Raw genomic sequence first — 16319 nt, 5'->3', positions numbered from 1 at the left:
TAACCCAAGTTGAACTATAAACTAAAAAAAAAAAAAAAAAAAAGTTAAATGTAGTAGTTTGCCTATTGGATCAAATGGCTACGAATTTGTTTTATGACAACCAGCAAACAAATGTAGGTCTACACCTTACACATTCTTTAAAAATAAAGAAGTATATTTTAGTACATACTCCAGAGTCTCATAAAAAAAAATTTCTCTGCCTCAACTTCCCATTCCTTCAGAAATGGACAGAGGAGAAAATGAATATTCATTTAGAAAGTAATATGAAATCACACCTCTGTGTCTTGAATCCACATGAGAAATAGATTCCACGTTTAAAATTTTACCATATGATAATCCCTCTTACCTATCATATGGGTTGGGGTGGGGAGGGAAACCTTTGAAGCTGAGTTGAATGTAATAACTGCAGGAGCTTCCCCCGCCCGCCCGGAAGATGGGGACCCTGTGGAAGACAGTATCTGTATAACTTCAGCTGTGCCTCTAAAGGGGGTGGGGTGTTGGGGATTTAAATCATGTTGTTTCCACTTATGCAGAGAGAATCCATAAAAAGAGATTTATTAGCATATTTTCTTTTTGAAATGTAGCATTTGTGTGTGTGTGCTTTTTACTTTAAAAGTGCTCCACGGTATAGAGCAGAGTAAATATTACAATTTTGTTAAACAGCAGCCAAGATTTAATTGTCTGTGAAACAGAAGGCTTAAGACCTGATTTGAGTTAACTACTGTTCCGCTGATAGAAACTGGGCTGGCCCGCGCGATGACCGATGGAGGCACCCAGGGAATGATTTACACAGAAGAGCTATCCCGAAAGAATTAAAAGTGGGCAGGGGGCAGCCACACGCCTGCAGGGGCCCATCCAAAGGGCTTGGAGCGTTACCCGTCCTGCAGCAGATTTAAAGGGACTTTGTACAAAAAGTCAAACAAGAATAAGCAGCTATGGAAAATATAACAAATCATGTTAGCAGTTTCACAGCGAGGGAGAAGGAGAAATCCAGTAACCGCTAAGCCACACTGAAGGAAAATGCAACGCGGCACGGGATAGAGGGGCACGCGGGGGAGGGGTGCAGAGGAGAAGCCAGTAAAGACGCAACACTGATTTCCATGTGCGAAGTGCAGCTTTATTGCCGTCGCGGCGTGTGCCTCAGCGGCGCGGGCTCTCCCCTTTCGCGCTGCTCTGCGCGCCCTTGGCACTGGGGTCTGGCGACGGCTCCCACGCACAAAAAACGCGGCCGCGTGTCACCTGCCCTGCGCCACCCTCTCCGGTCCCCGCAGTGGCTCCGCGCGGGTCGCTTCCTCCACCCGCCCAAGGTGCAGAGGAGAAAGCCGCCGGCTGCAGATTGGCCCCGGTGGCACCGCAGCCACAAGCCAACCCGTAATTGCAAAGCAAACAAGGCTGAAATATTGGATTGGTCTCAATCGTGACAAGATCTACGCTTTTGCCGCCAATTTGTTTGTGCAGCTCTATTTAAAGGCACTTGATTGAGGAAATGTTGAAAATAGCGGTGAGGGTTTCCCTAATGAGACCTCAGGAGGGAAGCAGTGGCCTTCGCCCAGCACTAGGGGCTCCGAGGTGAAAGTGGGAGAGGGGCGCGGTTAACCCCTTCCTGCCCGCCTCAGGCGAAAAGTTCTCGGAGATGGACTGGACCGAGCCGGGGCTGCGTCCCGCCCGGAGCGGCGACCTCACCCGGCCAGCAGCACTGAACACCCGCCTTATCCGCGTCGGAAACCTTAAGGGATGGGGTGAGGGCGAGGGGAGCACCACAACGAGAATTTAACCAGGTTGGAGGGGACGACCCCGCAGGCCTCTCCGCGGCTGAAGAGCAGACGGTGTAAACGCGGGGCGCTGGCTCCGGCCGCGCCCCCGACCCCCAGTTGTGCGCATGTAGCTCTGCAGCGCCCTCCGTCCTCAGAGGCCGAGGCCCAGGCGATGCCCGCGGAGTCGCGGTTTCGCGGGGGCACTGAGGCACCAAGGCGGGCCGGTGCGGATCGGCGAGCGGCGCGGAAAGGACACACCTGTTGGGGCTGGCACCCGTCGCTGTGGAGCTGGTCCTTCGGGCAGCTGGAAGAGTGGGACAAAACCAAAGAGGCGGGAAGAGAAAGTACGTGAATATTTATTGAGCGCACCCACGGATCAGGAGCCTCTCTCTCAGGGGCGCCTTAAACTCATCTCCTGCAGCCTCCACACACAGAGGTTCGCGTCGTCGCCGCCACTGTTCCTAAGGGGAAACGAAGCCTTACACACAGGGGCAGCTTGTCTGTGGAGAGCCGACCCTCGGCTCCTTGGCGCAGGGCCTTGGAGGTGGTCGCACCGAGGGGCCAGACTGACCCAGGTGATCCTTTGTAACCGCATTAAGAATACAGGCAATGAATCCCATTGCAACTGGGGTACTTAGAATGTTCCCGGTTTCTCGAAATTGTCTGTTTTTACACGAGCTGGTTAAGCACCTTTTTGATGGAGCTGTGGAGTCAGGCACAGTCACAGAGGCGACAGAGATCTGCCAAAGAGAATGTGAGTGCAAGCACCAGAAAGTTCAGCAAAGACTTGATCCGGGGAGGCAAGGATCGAGAGCAATATCTTGGAAAGGCTTCCCTGAGGAGGTGGCATTTAGTCTGGGCCTAGAAGAAACAAAGAGGTGTGGATTCTCCAACACTGGAGGCAGATAGACCCACCCTTGGGGAAAATGTGGAATTGACACTTTCACCTACCTGCTACTGTCTTCCAGCTGCCTCTCTGACTTGGAGAATTGGGGGGTTAGTCAAGCCCTAAGCCAAAGTTACGATCCCTCTTAAGAGTGGAAACCTAAGGTTTGGGGATGGCATGCACTGGGGATCCTGAGCTTAGACCAAACTGGACCGTCAAGGGCAGAACAGGAAAGCGGCACTAGGGGCGCTCTCGCCCCGAGCTCCTTACTGCCAGAGCCACACCTTCTCAAGTCTTCCTAAGGGATCTGGTCTGAGATGCACCTTGGCCAATCTGAAGTTTGCCTTTCTAAAGTCATGGGCAACTGTAGCCTGGGGAAACGAAAACCCCCAGGGAGTGGGGAAGACTGGTTTCAGCTGTAGGTTCCTAAGAATGAACTTTGCTTTCTGTCAGCAAAATAAGAAAGCATCAGTCACAGTGATTTAGGGAAGTCTCCAAATGCATTCTGAATGGAATTCTGCTTTTTCCGTAAGCAACCAATTGCTTCGTTTGAAGTTGGATGCTTTGCAAGCAGAATGCAATTCCTTTTTTTATTTATTTATTTTTTGTTGTTGTTGTTCCTCGAGGTTTTGGCCTGTGTTAAGTGGGCACTCACACAAATGTTAAAAAGAAAACCATTCTCTTCTGGAATATGGAACAAAGTAGCGTCTCTCCAATCATGATGCAGATATATAATCTGTAACAACAAATTAGCCTCCTAGTGCTGCGCATTCCCAGCAAGCATCCTGCCTTCTCTGTTTATATTATAACTTTTCTGCCTGCAATTATTTTTATTTTAATTTTCTGTCACTTTAACAGAAACCAGAGCCTTTTCTTTTAATGTTTTGTACACAACATGTTCATTTTGATAAGATGTTCTTTCCTATCCTCTTTTAGCTTGCCTTTCCTTGTTTAGAGTTCTGTATCAGGAGTTTCTAATATTTCTCCCTCTTTTTTTAAGAACTTGTCCCTGTCTTGCTTTATTTGTTTGTGTGAAATTTAGTTTGAAAGGAGATCAGAGAGAGCAGGAGGAGTTTGTAATAAGAGAATGACCGAATGACCCAAAGGCTGATTATCTATCATTAACTGGAGACTCGGTGTACCCAAATTACCAGGGAGACCTCAGTCTGCCGGATCCTTACACCGCCAGCCAGAGAGCGAGGGTGTACTGCACACACTGAAACAGATCTCGCCATTGCAAATGAGGACACTGTTCATGCAACACTTTCTTGAGGAGTTTCTTTTTAAAACTCAATTCAAGATCCGGGGATAAATTTATGAAATTCTGATATGTTGCACACAGGTTAACATCTCTGCTAAAAGATGAACTTTAACATTTCTGTAACTAACTTTTTGTGTTGTTTCGTTAGCAGCAAAATTGCAGTTAATTGTCTAAGCTCCAGAGAATATGGAGAAATCAAGCCAAGCTGCTTTTGATCTGCTCATGCTGCTAAACCCAAGCCTTGTAAAAATCGAGGTTTGCCATTAATATTGACAATAAAAGTGTTTCTTTTTGTTAACCTGAAACCTAACCATCCTGGCTCAAGTCCCTTGTCTATAAGAAAAGGCCCTAGAAGAATGTAGGAAAGATTTGGAAGAAACTGTCAGAGTTAAAGGAATCCATCTCCGTGAATTTGCAAAGGAAACCACAAAACAGGGCTTCCCAGGAATGTGACCAACACTGCGGTGAGATCTGGGAATGCACCCCCACCTCAAGTCACAAGCAAATATTTCGGCCACATAAATGGTTTCTCCAATGCCCCATAGTTTACGTTGTGATTTGTGCTCATATTTTATTCAGAACACCAGATTTGCACTGCATACTAGTTGAGTCTATTCCTTTCTATTTTCATGGAGTATATATGAAAAATCACAATGACAATCTGAAGTGGATATTGAATATTTCCTCCCAGTTAAGAAGAAAATATTGCTTTGTGTAGGCAATTTGCTTGAAACAATAATGTGGATGAATATTCAGCATACATCCTGTGGGAGGCATTTTTATCTTATGCTACTTTTGCTCTAACCCTATGCATTACTACAAATTAGCAAAGATTCACAGAGATGAGATTTATCACCTCCCATGTACACACCTCATGGTGCCTGAGATGGGGCATCTTCACAACACTGTCATAGGTTTCCTTTATTCTGAACAAATATTTTAGCTTTACAGACAGACTTGAATGCCTGGCAAAGTAGTTAGTTCTCCTTTATCAGTGAAAATGCTCCAGAGCAGTAAGATTATCTACCACTTAATGTGGGGATCTAGTCATCGATTATTTGGGGAAAATGGAAAACCTGAAGCTTGTAATACTAGACATTAAGATTTTTCTTCAAGGACTTAAAGATGAACCAGTATCTCATTCTTGCACATCAGTCTAAGGTTCAGCAACAGGGGAAAAAAAATCCTTGTAGATCCAAACGTTTGAGGACAAATGGCAAAGGAGGAAGGGAAAGAACAAGGGAGTGGAGAGAGCAGGGGGGAAATGTACAGGCAGGGAAGAGTCCTGATTTTCTCCACTGCTCCTTTGAATTTGCAGTTCAACCTGAATATTCACTTCCAGACTTAATTAATTCCCAGTCAGCCCCTCTGCAGCCAGCAGGGCAGTACCTCCCCCTTCTAGCTCCACAGATCTGCTCTGGATGGGAAGGAGGAGGAAAGGGAACTCCTTCGCCCAAAGACCCTGCCCCCACCTCCAAAATCCAAAAAGAATTTGCTCAGAAGAAATAAAGAAATAAAGAGTGGAAGGCGGCTTTTCATGCCCTTCATTTTTGAAATAGACATAAAATTCCAACCAAACTTGATTCTGCCTTGTCTGCTTTGAGCACCACCACATTTCTGGAGCTATTGTCACTTGTCCAATCTGTAGACAACCATTTCCCAAAAAGAAACCAAGAAAAAACCCAGAAAGAGGAAGCTCCCACTGCCACTCAGATACACATCCCACACCTCCTAGGACTAGGTGACTCCCACCTCAGGACAGAGTCATCAGTGTGTCGCCAGCAGCACTGTCCTCACAGCAGGCAGGGCTGAGACTACCCCTTCAGGAACATATTGCTTTTTCTGTCACCTTCCAGGCTTGATGCTCTTTCTGGGGTTCTTAGCGTGTTCTCAGCTTGCCTTATATAACAGTGTGGTACTTACTGAAGGGAACGCTCAGAATCACTTCTACGAGGTTAGGAAAATAAGGTAAAATGAGATTCGAAGATGACGAAGGGAACTGAGCCATAATTCCTGTAAATATAAAATGTGTGTTTATGGCCTCTGGCCTGGTTCTTTTCAGGTCCAGTTTATTTTGAGTTCTCATGAGCAAAACACAAGATACAAAACTGCTCTTGCCTTTGAAATAATAAATACCTCAAAAGATCTGAATTTTCCCCTAAAAACAGATTGAAGTTTAAAAAAAATATTTAGTTTAAACCAGATTGATTTTTAAAAGTAATATCTCACAAGACCAAAATGTTTGCAAGGGAGTGCTCAGCTTCTCCTCGGGCTCTTTGAATTTTCTCCAGGGGAAATAGTGGGAGTGAAGGGAAGGAGACAACAGACGTGGGCGCAAAAAGCTGTTTGAATCGGGTTCTGGGTTCTGCGAGTGGCTGTGTGCAGACACAATGTGCAGCACAGCAGGGACACCATCAGCCACAAGGAAGACCACGGAGCAGCATCACAAGGACCCTGCCAAACCCAGGCTACTGCCCCGTGAAGCAGCCTTCGGATCCAGGGACTGAGGATTGCAGCAGTGCAATCCCCAGCCTCCCATCGAAGCAGACAAGTTCCCTCACTAGGCTGCCTGCTGTGGATTCCCAGGCGGGTCCTCCGTTGGCACTGTCTCAGTTCCCTGAGCCCACTGAGTATTGTAGGCAATAGCGGGGTTGGAGAGCAGCACAGCAGAAGCCACACTGTTACAGCCCAGGCAGGGGTGGGTTTCCCAGGTTGATGCAGCTGGGACTGTAGCCTTTTCCCTTCCTTCCTTCTCTTTGTCCCTCATCACCAGCACCAACTTCTCCTCCATAACCACTCCTAGAGGTACAGGCCACCTCAATGAAGGGCAAGCTTGACATGGCATCTTGGTTTTGCAGCTTTTCAAAGTGCCTGGTGGACTCAACATCGCGGGACACCTGGAGTACAACACGGCAAAGGACACAGAAAGGAAAAAAATAGATGCACCTGGGAGAGCTCAGTCAGTCAAGGCCAGTTTTGCCTCCAAGAGTCAGTTACTGCAATGTGTGCATACCCCTAGAGTTCACTGTTTGTCCCCTCTCTCCAGGCCTCCTGCAGGCCTGCCTTTCTATGATGATAGCCCCTGGGTTTGGGTTTCTGAGATACGTGAGGCCTTAGACCCTTGGACTGTGGTAATTAACTGATAATGATGCTGTCAGTGAGAACTGATGTTCAGATTAGATCTTTTACGACTTTTGCTGTCCCATGTTGTCCATTTCTTTTATCACTGTGATGCCATCTGGAGCCATGAAGTGATTCACCCATTTTTTTGTTTGTTTCAATTAAAAGAGCATGAGAAAGGCTAACAGTGGTGAGTTCTGAAGCTTTTGCAAGAGAAGCCACTCATCTCTGGTGAACGGAGCATTGCGGTCCCCAACCCAGCCCTCCTTTGATTTTTCTCCCTCCCTTCAATCCCCAAAACTCTAGATCTGAAAACAGTCACCAACTACTTTCCCTTGACCCAACCATCTTGCTTTGTCTACCTGCTCCCAAGGCCTAAACCTGTTTTTATAAACAGACTTTTAAAAATGTATCAAATTTCAGGGGATTGGACTACCAGTATTTACACATTCAGGGTTTGCTTCCCTGTGAAAATGTAAACACACTACCTGTATTCTCTCCTTGGAGAACCGGGTCTTTAAAAGATTCTCCTTGTGCTGAAAACGGCAAACCCACCCAACCGAGGTCGCTGTTTGGTTCCCAGCCTACGCAAACTCCTGGAGCTTACCAAGGAGCTTGCTTTCATCCCGTTCTCTGCCTTAAGATGTTCTGCTGGGAGATCCCAGGAAAATTTCCTCTCACCCAAAGGAAAAAAAAAAACGGGTCCTGCAGACTCCCAGCCTGGATTTTTACATCCTTCACGTGTTTCTTCCCTTCTCCTAAAGCACAGCCGCGGCAAATCCGAGTATTTCCCAATGCTGCAGCCCAGAGCTCCAAGGTTAGCGACCGGCAGAGCCCGGGCCCCGAGTTCTGGGCTGCCCTGGAGCTGCACACCCTCCATGCAGGCTGACCTGGCCTTCCAGCCCCAACCGTACCGTCGGCGGCCAGCAACCCGCCGGCAAGGACAGGAGGGTCTTCGTTCGTTCGAGAGGCTCCTTCCTTGGCCTGCGGCAGACCTGCCTACCTCGGCAGGGCGATGCCCCAGGTGGAGTCATTGGTTGCCCTTAGGCTACCCTGGCCGGGCCCACAGGCCACTCCCAGGTCACCTCTGCCCGCACCGGCCTCTGTCCACCGTGCCCTCGACTTCTTCCTACGCAGCCCCCGCTGACCCCTTTCCTACACCGAAGACACACGAGCCCCTGCTCGTGGCCAAGCCCCCCGGGGGGCGATTTCAGCTTTTGTCGGTGGCCCTCGCTCCCGCGCGCCGCGCTCCAGCCCTCTCCAGACGCTCACGCCACGCGGGCGCCGCGGCCTGGGTGCCCCGCGGCCCGATGACTTACAAGTGGAGATGCATTTTCCGTTCTAATGCGTTCAAGATCACCGGGGCCGGCAGTCTAAACATCCACGAGCCGTCCTCCCGGCCTGCCTCTTAAACGGGCGTTTAATGGTTCCCCTCCGATCACTAAACCTGCTTTCCACAGATGCCCGCTTTTATGGGGGAGGCAGGAATGCAGAGATATATTTATATGTTTGTTCATAAAAACGGGAAAATAAGCTCTGAACACGCTGTAAAAAATATTCAGTTACTTACCAAACAGGCTAGTTAAACCAGGGGAACACCGATAGCGGCCACACCACAGATTCGGGGAACCGAGGTGCCCACACCTCGAAACCGGCCAAGGTCTTCGCTGGGGGCGGCTCTCTCTGAAGAGTGGGAAATGGGAGCGTGGATGACCGGCTGGACGGAGGTCGCCAGCAGTAGCTCCAACAGAGGCCTCAATAACAGGAGCCCCCACCTCTCCCAAAAAACAATCCAGCTCTGACCGGGATACTGTGGTGGGTTACGCAGATAGCAGGCGAAACGGGCGTTTCCCAGCGTGTGCCAGGGGAAAGGCCAGCGCTCGGTGCGCGCTCGCCGCGGACACTGCGCCCACCACTCCAGCGGCCCCGCAGCGGGGGCCGCTGCCGCCTGCCACTCTGCCCTGGCCTCCCTCCCCCCGCCCCGTACGCAAACTGCACGAGGCCGCTGCTTATCTTCTTGCTTCGGTTACCTACAAAACACTTCGACAAGAACTGTCTGCGGTTTTTCTTTTTTTTCTCTCTCTCTCTCTTTTTTTCTTTTTTTTTCTTTTTTAACCAGAAAAGAAAGAGCAGTGATACTGTACCTGGTTTGAGATTCTTCAATATTTGAGACTTGGGGGGAAAATATTTTAATAGTGAAGCATCTGTTAAACACTTGCATTAACCTCTGGCTGATAAAAAAGTTTTTTTAACCCTGCCCCCCTTCGTTTTAATTATCTTATGGTTATGAGGGAGCAGCCAATCCTGGAAGAGGACCTCGGCAATTAGCAACGAGAACATCAAAAAGTTTTATTGCGGAGAACGCGAGGCGCCGCCCCCGCCGCCCCGGGATTGGCGTGAGGAGCCTCTGACGACATATATTAACCCGAGCGGCCCTAAAGATGTAGCTGTACATGGAGATCTTGCTGGGAAAATCCGCTTGCTCCCGCGAACAGCCCAGGAGACCCGCCGCCGCCGCCCGGGAGCCCCCTAGGCCACCGCGCACATCCCTCCGAGAGGCCGAGCCGCTGCCTTGGAGCTGCAGGGCGCCGACTTCAGGGCCCCAGATCCTTGCCCCGAAAGAAGGAGAGGATCTGAGAAAATGGATGCACTGAGACCTCTCTGAAAACCCATCGAAAGAGCCCGAGAGGAGCGTGGACACGTTACTCGCAGCTAAAATCACATTCAAGGACCAAAACAACCACCAAAAATTTCATTAAAACAATAAGCGCCCAAGAACCCAGATCGGGCTGGTGGGGGAGGGGAAGAGGCGGGAAGGGGAGGGTCGCACGGAGGTCGTTTTGCTGAGAGCAGTCGACCCCGCCGCAGCCGCCCTGCAGAGCCGGGCCGGCTCCTCCAAGCCGCGGCTCGGACTCGTCCCCGGATTCTGGGTTAGCTTCGGCGCCAGCGGCGCGCCCCCGGCGTGGAGTCCTGGGACTCCGCGAAGCAGCCTCGCAGGAGCCCGGGCACCTTTGCATGAGCACGAGAGGATTCTGCCTCCGCGCAGCAGCCCGGGAAGCAGGAGCCGGCGCGCGGGCTGTGGAGCTAGGCGGGAGCCGGCGGCGGCGGCGGCGGCGGCGGCGGCAGCAGCCGGGGGCGCACGGTGCCGGGACCAGCTCGCCGCGCCCCATGGGGAGCCGGTGGCCGCAGCGCCTCTGAAGCAGGCCCGGCTGGCCAGGAGTGGGGCCGGGGCCCGGGCTGCAGCAGCCCCCTCTGCGGCTGCCGAGCCGGCCCGGGCGCCCGGGGTTTGGGGGGTGGGGGGTGGGGGAGGACGCGGAGCGCCGAAGCCGAGGCCCGGGTCGAGGGCGCGGCTGGGCTGCGCGCACGCTGGGGCGCGTGGAGGGGCGCGGAGGGCGAGATGAGTCTGGTGGGGGGCTTCCCCCACCACCCGGTGGTGCACCATGAGGGCTACCCGTTTGCCGCCGCCGCCGCCGCAGCTGCCGCCGCCGCCGCCAGCCGCTGCAGCCACGAGGAGAACCCCTACTTCCACGGCTGGCTCATCGGCCACCCCGAGATGTCGCCCCCCGACTACAGCATGGCCCTGTCCTACAGTCCGGAGTATGCCAGCGGCGCCGCCGGCCTGGACCACTCCCATTACGGGGGGGTGCCGCCGGGCGCCGGGCCCCCGGGCCTGGGGGGGCCGCGCCCGGTGAAGCGCCGGGGTACCGCCAACCGCAAGGAGCGGCGCAGGACTCAGAGCATCAACAGCGCCTTCGCCGAACTGCGCGAGTGCATCCCCAACGTGCCCGCAGACACCAAGCTCTCCAAGATCAAGACGCTGCGCTTGGCCACCAGCTATATCGCCTACCTCATGGACCTGCTGGCCAAGGACGACCAGAACGGCGAGGCGGAGGCCTTCAAGGCGGAGATCAAGAAGACAGACGTGAAAGAGGAGAAGAGGAAGAAGGAGCTGGTCAGTACCTGGGGGCAGGCGGGAGGTTGGAGGTGCAAGGTTCCCGGGGACGGTGCTCCCTAGAGCTTTCCAGTTGGGCTGAGGAATGAGAGCCCACATTTTGGGGCTGCGTCCTGCGCCAGGGGTGTTTGCACCAGGTTTTGGTAGGAAAGCTTTCCTGCCTTAGCAGAGGAGATGGGGGAGGGTGTCAGCTGGAGGAGATCTTAGGAGATGCTTTGCGCCAGTGGTCTCCCCCCTCCCCACCCCGCCACCTTCCCCCCAGGTTAGCCGCTGCTCCCCTAGGCACCCAGGATGAGCCTCGTTGGTCCCGCTACCCCGCCGGATCACACCGGCCTGAAACCCTCACTCCGCATAACCTTTAGAGCCTTCCCTTGGCCTCCAGTTCGGTATTGCTTTCAGATATTTCTAGAATGAGTCTCTGAAAAGTTCTCCCGATTATTTCACTGTTGGTCTCATTTGGGAGTGAGGCTGCCCCTGATTATGAGCCCTAAGAGAGTTTGTGCTTGTTCTTATGGCTGTGGCCAGAAGACATAAAGGTACACATAAAAGAAGCTCCAGGGCCCAGACTTCAAAATACAGTTCCAGTGTTGCTTTTGGCTGTGAAGTATAGATGCAGTTTCCCACATGAGTATACTGCACGGATATATCTAGTTTTATTTGAATGAGCCTGTACAGTTTAAAACAAAAACGCAAATGTTGCCATGGCTGTTGTTATTAGCAATAAGATGAAATTGTACCCAGCTGGTCAGGGTTCCTACCAAGGGCCCAGAGGGCTACTGCTAAGAAGGGCCTGGAAAATAACTCCATTTGCTGGGTTTTCCATCTTGGGGGCCTTCAGTCCTTTGGTCACCAACTAAACTGGTGGCAACCTTCAGAATAATGGGAGATTTCAAAGGCCTTGGAGGAGAGGCACTGCTGGGCCAGAGGGAGAAAGGCCCCGGCCAGGACGGACAAGCCTGTGCCCCATTTTTCTTACTGCATGGATCTGGGCTTGCTATTGAAAACAGAGAAAACAGATTTAGCGCCAACCCTCGCTCCCACCTCTACATCTGGAGTCAGGGAAAAAAAAAGGGCCCCCAGCTTCTCCATAAACGACTGGAAAACGGGCGGTTGTTTATAAACTTGCCCATCCGGTAGTTGAGCCTTTCGGCCTGGAAGCCTTGGTTGGAGCTAGGGCAGCACAGACCTTCCTAGATTTTCTGCAGGGGCTGGGACTGGGAGCCACCCCCGTCTCCAGTCAGTTCCTCTGGAGCTCTCCTTTGGCCCAGGAAGCGCTAGGGTAGATTGGAAGCAGGTATCCTCTCTGAATGTCTCTTTCCACTCTTCTCACCCTCGCCTCCTCTCTGCCCAGAATGAAATCTTGAAAAGCACAGTGAGCAGCAACGACAAGAAAACCAAAGGCCGGACAGGCTGGCCGCAGCACGTCTGGGCCCTGGAGCTCAAGCAGTGAGGAAGAAGAGGTGGAGGACAGAGCGAGCGAGCTGGGGGCCAGGGCGCCAGACACACACCCAGGACTCCAGGCAAGCCCTCGGCACTCAGCTCTGAGGACTTCTCGCATTTGGAATCATCCGGTTTATTTATGTGCAATTTCCTTCCCCCTCTTTTTGTCCCCCTTTGAAGCATCTGCTCCCCGCTTCCCTCTCCAAAAAAAAAATGGATATTTGAAGAAAAGCATTCCATATTTTAACAGGAAGAGGACGCGCGCGTGGTAAGGGATCCCGTCGTCCCGTAGGTTCTCTGTGTGTGAATGTTTCCTCTTGGCTGTGTAGACACCAGCGTTACCCCATTCCCAGCCACCTAATCCCTTCCAGATAAAGACAGCGAACACTAGTGTGTACGTGAAGTGTATGTTTAATACTTGGCCTTTGGATATAAATATTCCTGGGGATTATAAAGTTTTATTTCAAAGCAGAAAACAGGGCCGCTAACATTTCCATTGGGGTCAGTATCTAGTGCTGGCCTTTCATCTGTGGTTGTCTCTTATTCGAAGATGTTTCCAACAGCTGCTTGTTTCGTGCACTTCCGTCCTCTAAAACTAAGTGGAATTTAATTAATATTGAAGGTGTAAACGTTGTAAGTATTCAATAAACCACTGTGTGTGTTTTTTTTACAAACCCTAATCTTTTAATGGTTGATACCTCAAAGGAGTTTTGAAAACAATGCTGTTATACTTGTTTTCATAATATTTAAAATATTCAGAAGTAAACTAAATTATCATAATTGCCTGTAACTTTATTTGAAAGAGTCAGTAGTTCCTATCAATCAGCATGACCTGTGATCCAGGCAGGGCCAGGAGGTTCTGTTAAAGGCAGGAGTTATGGAAATCCTGTCCTGGGGCCTGAGCACTATCTCAGCGGCTCCTTCCGTATCCTCCAGCTGCCAGGAGACCAGTGAGTGGTCCTTAGAAGGAGGGTCTGGGCAAGACCCTCCTGCACTTCCCCCAGAAAGTGGAAAGGTGTCTTCCTCTTCCTGAAATCAACCAGACGCCGAGAGGTGGGGGCTTGGGTTTTTGTTTGGACAGGCCCATTTTCCCTGGAGGAGGTGTGAGGCAGACCCCAGGCGTTACTACAGCGGCAGGAACCAGGCTGGGGTGCTTAATTCAAAATGTACGGCTTTTATCCAAGGCAGGAAAAAAGAAAAGGAAAGCAGGAGGTTTTGCTTGTAATCTAGCTCGGAGGATTCTCATCTGAGCGGGCTGGGGTGGGGCCGAGGGCTTTGGAATGAAGTCCATGATTAGGTAACAAGGAATTTTATGTCAAGTAAGAAATCGCGAACAAGACCACAGATTGGGGAGGCGGGGGGTGGGGGGTGAGGAGTGGGCTAGATTTACCAGGAGCTACAAGGAACTCAATATTAAGGGTGCGGCGTCTGAAATCTTCCCTAGCGGCGGTGCAGCCCCGAGAAGCCACCAGCACCTCCCACAGTTACAGGCCACTGGGACCGCACTCTGCCGGTGGATTTGAGTCTCCCCGAATCCCAACACATCCTGGAAGAAAGTCCCTGCGGCCTCTTTTCCCCGTGGGCTTGGCTAGCGCTTGAGGCTCTGCTCTAGAAACCAGAGAAATTGAAGTGCCATAAAGGATTGACTCTGCAGGCTGGGGGGAGGAGAGAGCGGGGGCGGGGAGGGACAGAGCGTGACTGGGGTAGAAAGGTGAAACGTATTAAAAAGCGGGTTGTTTCATGAAACGCTGCGTATATAAATCTGGTGTTGGAGAGGCTTCCCAGAGGACTTCCATTTTGGAACCCATCCTCGGGGTGGTGTTTGCACCTCGGCTGCGGGCACAGATCCTCCTCGGATATCCTGGGGGTTCACAGTCCTCCCCGGCGCCCGCTCAGACCTCGCTGCCTGCTGCCAACTGAATCAGGCCCGCGGTGCGCGAATTGGCAAGTTCCTGGGGAGAGACCAGCAAGTGGCTCTGCGGACTTCTGCGGGCAGCTGACATCGCGAGGGCGAAGGGTTAGAACAACTCGGCCAAAGCGATCTGAACTTTCTCCCCTCGGGTCAGCCGGCGCTGGGCCGACCTGGTGGGCGAGGGGCTGTGTTTACAGACACTTGCCTTTGTTTATAGCAATGGGGGGGTGGGAGGAGGCGCGCCCAGATTTTCTTTTGCGCTCTGGATCCTTTTGAGTGGTTCCCTCCCTCTCCTGCCTCCAGCTGCGCTCTGCGTCTGTATTTTCGCGGACTCAGGAGAAGAAAAGACTCCGAGTCCTAGAAGTGGAAGAAAGGAGTATACCAAAGTGACGGAGTGAACCGTGTTGGAAGCCTTGAGATTTAAAAGCTGAACTGGAGAGTTATCTTCAACATGCACATGTACCTTTGCGCTCTTGGATAGTTGCTTTGGGCTATCCAAGCCTTAACGCATTTCTGCTGGTTTAACCTTTCTTTTGGTTTATTAAACACCAAGGAGTGGAATCAAAAGACACTGGCTCACCATCGCCATGGAGTAGCTTGCTAATATACAGGCTTTTAAATCCGCCCTCCACACACCCAGCTTCTTTGTCTGGCCTGAGCCAGGCCCTGCCTGCCTCTCTCTCTCTCTCTCTCTCTCTCTCTCTCTCTCCTTCCCTCCCACTGGCTGCTTCCTCTGGCCCAGCAACATCAGACCCGAACCACCTTGCCATTTCAACCCTCCTGGAAACCCCAATCAGCCCGAAACCCCATAGACCTGATACTCCAGCCTGGGGGAAATCCCAGGAGGCCAAGCTCCCTAATGGGAAAGTCACCCCGACTGGCCAGACACTTCAATCCGCAGGACATCCCAGATTACCCATCATCTCAGCAGAGGGGAAGCCCCAATGTCCCAATTCTCCCAGCCACTCAACACTCCTGCCCCAGGTTGTTCGTCCAGGGCAAGTGAAAGATGTGCTGGGCGACCGTTTCTTCTGCGCTCCTAAGATTTTTCTCTTCTACACACTTCTTCCCGTTCAAATCCCTTTCTTTGTTAAAAAAAAAAAAAAAAAGGAAAATAGTCTCCAAGCTCCTGCATGCGATCGGTTAAAAAGCCTGTTTTAATTGCTCGGATAATGTGGTTGCTGCCATTTTGTTAAGAGCAATCACTCCTGCAGCGAAATCACAAGCGCTCTAGACAGGCCGGAGCCGACAAAAATGTAGGATTTGACGTTAAAAGCTAAATGGGAAGCTGGGGCGGCGGAAGGTAAATTGATGGTAGATCTGGCTGTCAGGGCTCGGCCCCAGACCGCCGCGCAGGCCGAGCGCCTGATAACCCTGGAGCACTCGCGGGGCCAGGGCTCGGAGGCTTGCCTCTGTGTGTGTGTGTGTGTGTGTGTGTGTGTGTGTCTGCACCCCCATTCTCAGCTTGGGAAGGAATTTGGGGAACTCTACAGAGTGGATCCCCAACACACTCCCCGCTCTCAGTCGCAGTCTTCCAGGGCCCTTGCCCCCAGCCAGGGCACTGACAGCAACTCTAAGGGCCTTTTGTGGTCGAGAGGCTGACCGAGGACCGCAGCAGCAGTTGGGGTTCTCCTTGCTTCCCAAATCTCTTGGAGCTCGGTGGGAAGTTTCGGCCAAGTGGGTGAGCCAGTAGGCCAGAGCATCGAGAAAGGGTGAGTTTCCCGCCTAGGTGTGGGAGGACCAGGAGTCCTGCTTTTTTCTACTTCGAGATGGATGCAGCCTTGGCGCAGCAGAGTTGCTTCTCGTCTGCCTTGGAAAGCGCGTGCGTGACAAGAGGATGGAGGGTGCCTCATTTCTCTTCCCCTCGCTGAAGACGGTTCTGGTGGCTGCCCGGGGCTGGCGAGGATCCTGGAGTTACTCTGTCACCTGGCTTAAGGTATTAGGAGAACGAGAGTTGGGCGCACGCGGAATTCGCAGGAGGGAGGCCTGGAAGC

The 16319-nt window shown here is 52.0% G+C and overlaps 1 protein-coding gene and 1 long non-coding RNA gene across 7 annotated transcripts in view; one reads left to right on the top strand and one right to left on the bottom strand.

The window, feature by feature from the left end:
- The window catches only part of LOC103345489 (uncharacterized), a 132544-nt gene extending 123116 nt beyond the window's left edge, over window positions 1-9428 (bottom strand). For 3 of the 6 annotated variants that reach the window (XR_007913932.2, XR_007913929.2, XR_011386281.1), the window contains exons 1-2: window positions 9166-9428; window positions 8592-8704 (exon numbers count right to left, since the gene is read on the bottom strand). This is a non-coding gene — a long non-coding RNA (uncharacterized lncRNA). Of the gene's footprint in view, window positions 1-597; window positions 2616-8591; window positions 8705-9165 lie in introns of those variants that run through there. The other 3 variants (XR_007913934.2, XR_007913920.2, XR_007913933.2) reach the window with 3 other exon arrangements.
- A 983-nt stretch (window positions 9429-10411) lies between these two features.
- On the top strand, window positions 10412-13087 carry HAND2 (heart and neural crest derivatives expressed 2). The gene is made up of 2 exons (XM_008249878.4): window positions 10412-10973; window positions 12325-13087. The coding sequence occupies exons 1-2, from the start codon at window positions 10419-10421 to the stop codon at window positions 12421-12423; spliced, it is 654 nt and encodes a 217-aa protein (XP_008248100.2). The 5' UTR covers window positions 10412-10418; the 3' UTR covers window positions 12424-13087.
- The last annotated feature ends 3232 nt before the right edge of the window (window positions 13088-16319 follow it).

Source organism: Oryctolagus cuniculus, chromosome 2 (genome assembly GCF_964237555.1).
Source record: "Oryctolagus cuniculus chromosome 2, mOryCun1.1, whole genome shotgun sequence".
Lineage (NCBI taxonomy): Eukaryota > Metazoa > Chordata > Mammalia > Lagomorpha > Leporidae > Oryctolagus > Oryctolagus cuniculus.
The sequence above is the reverse complement of the archived record's forward strand: the minus strand, read 5'-3'. Positions and strand labels throughout refer to the sequence as shown.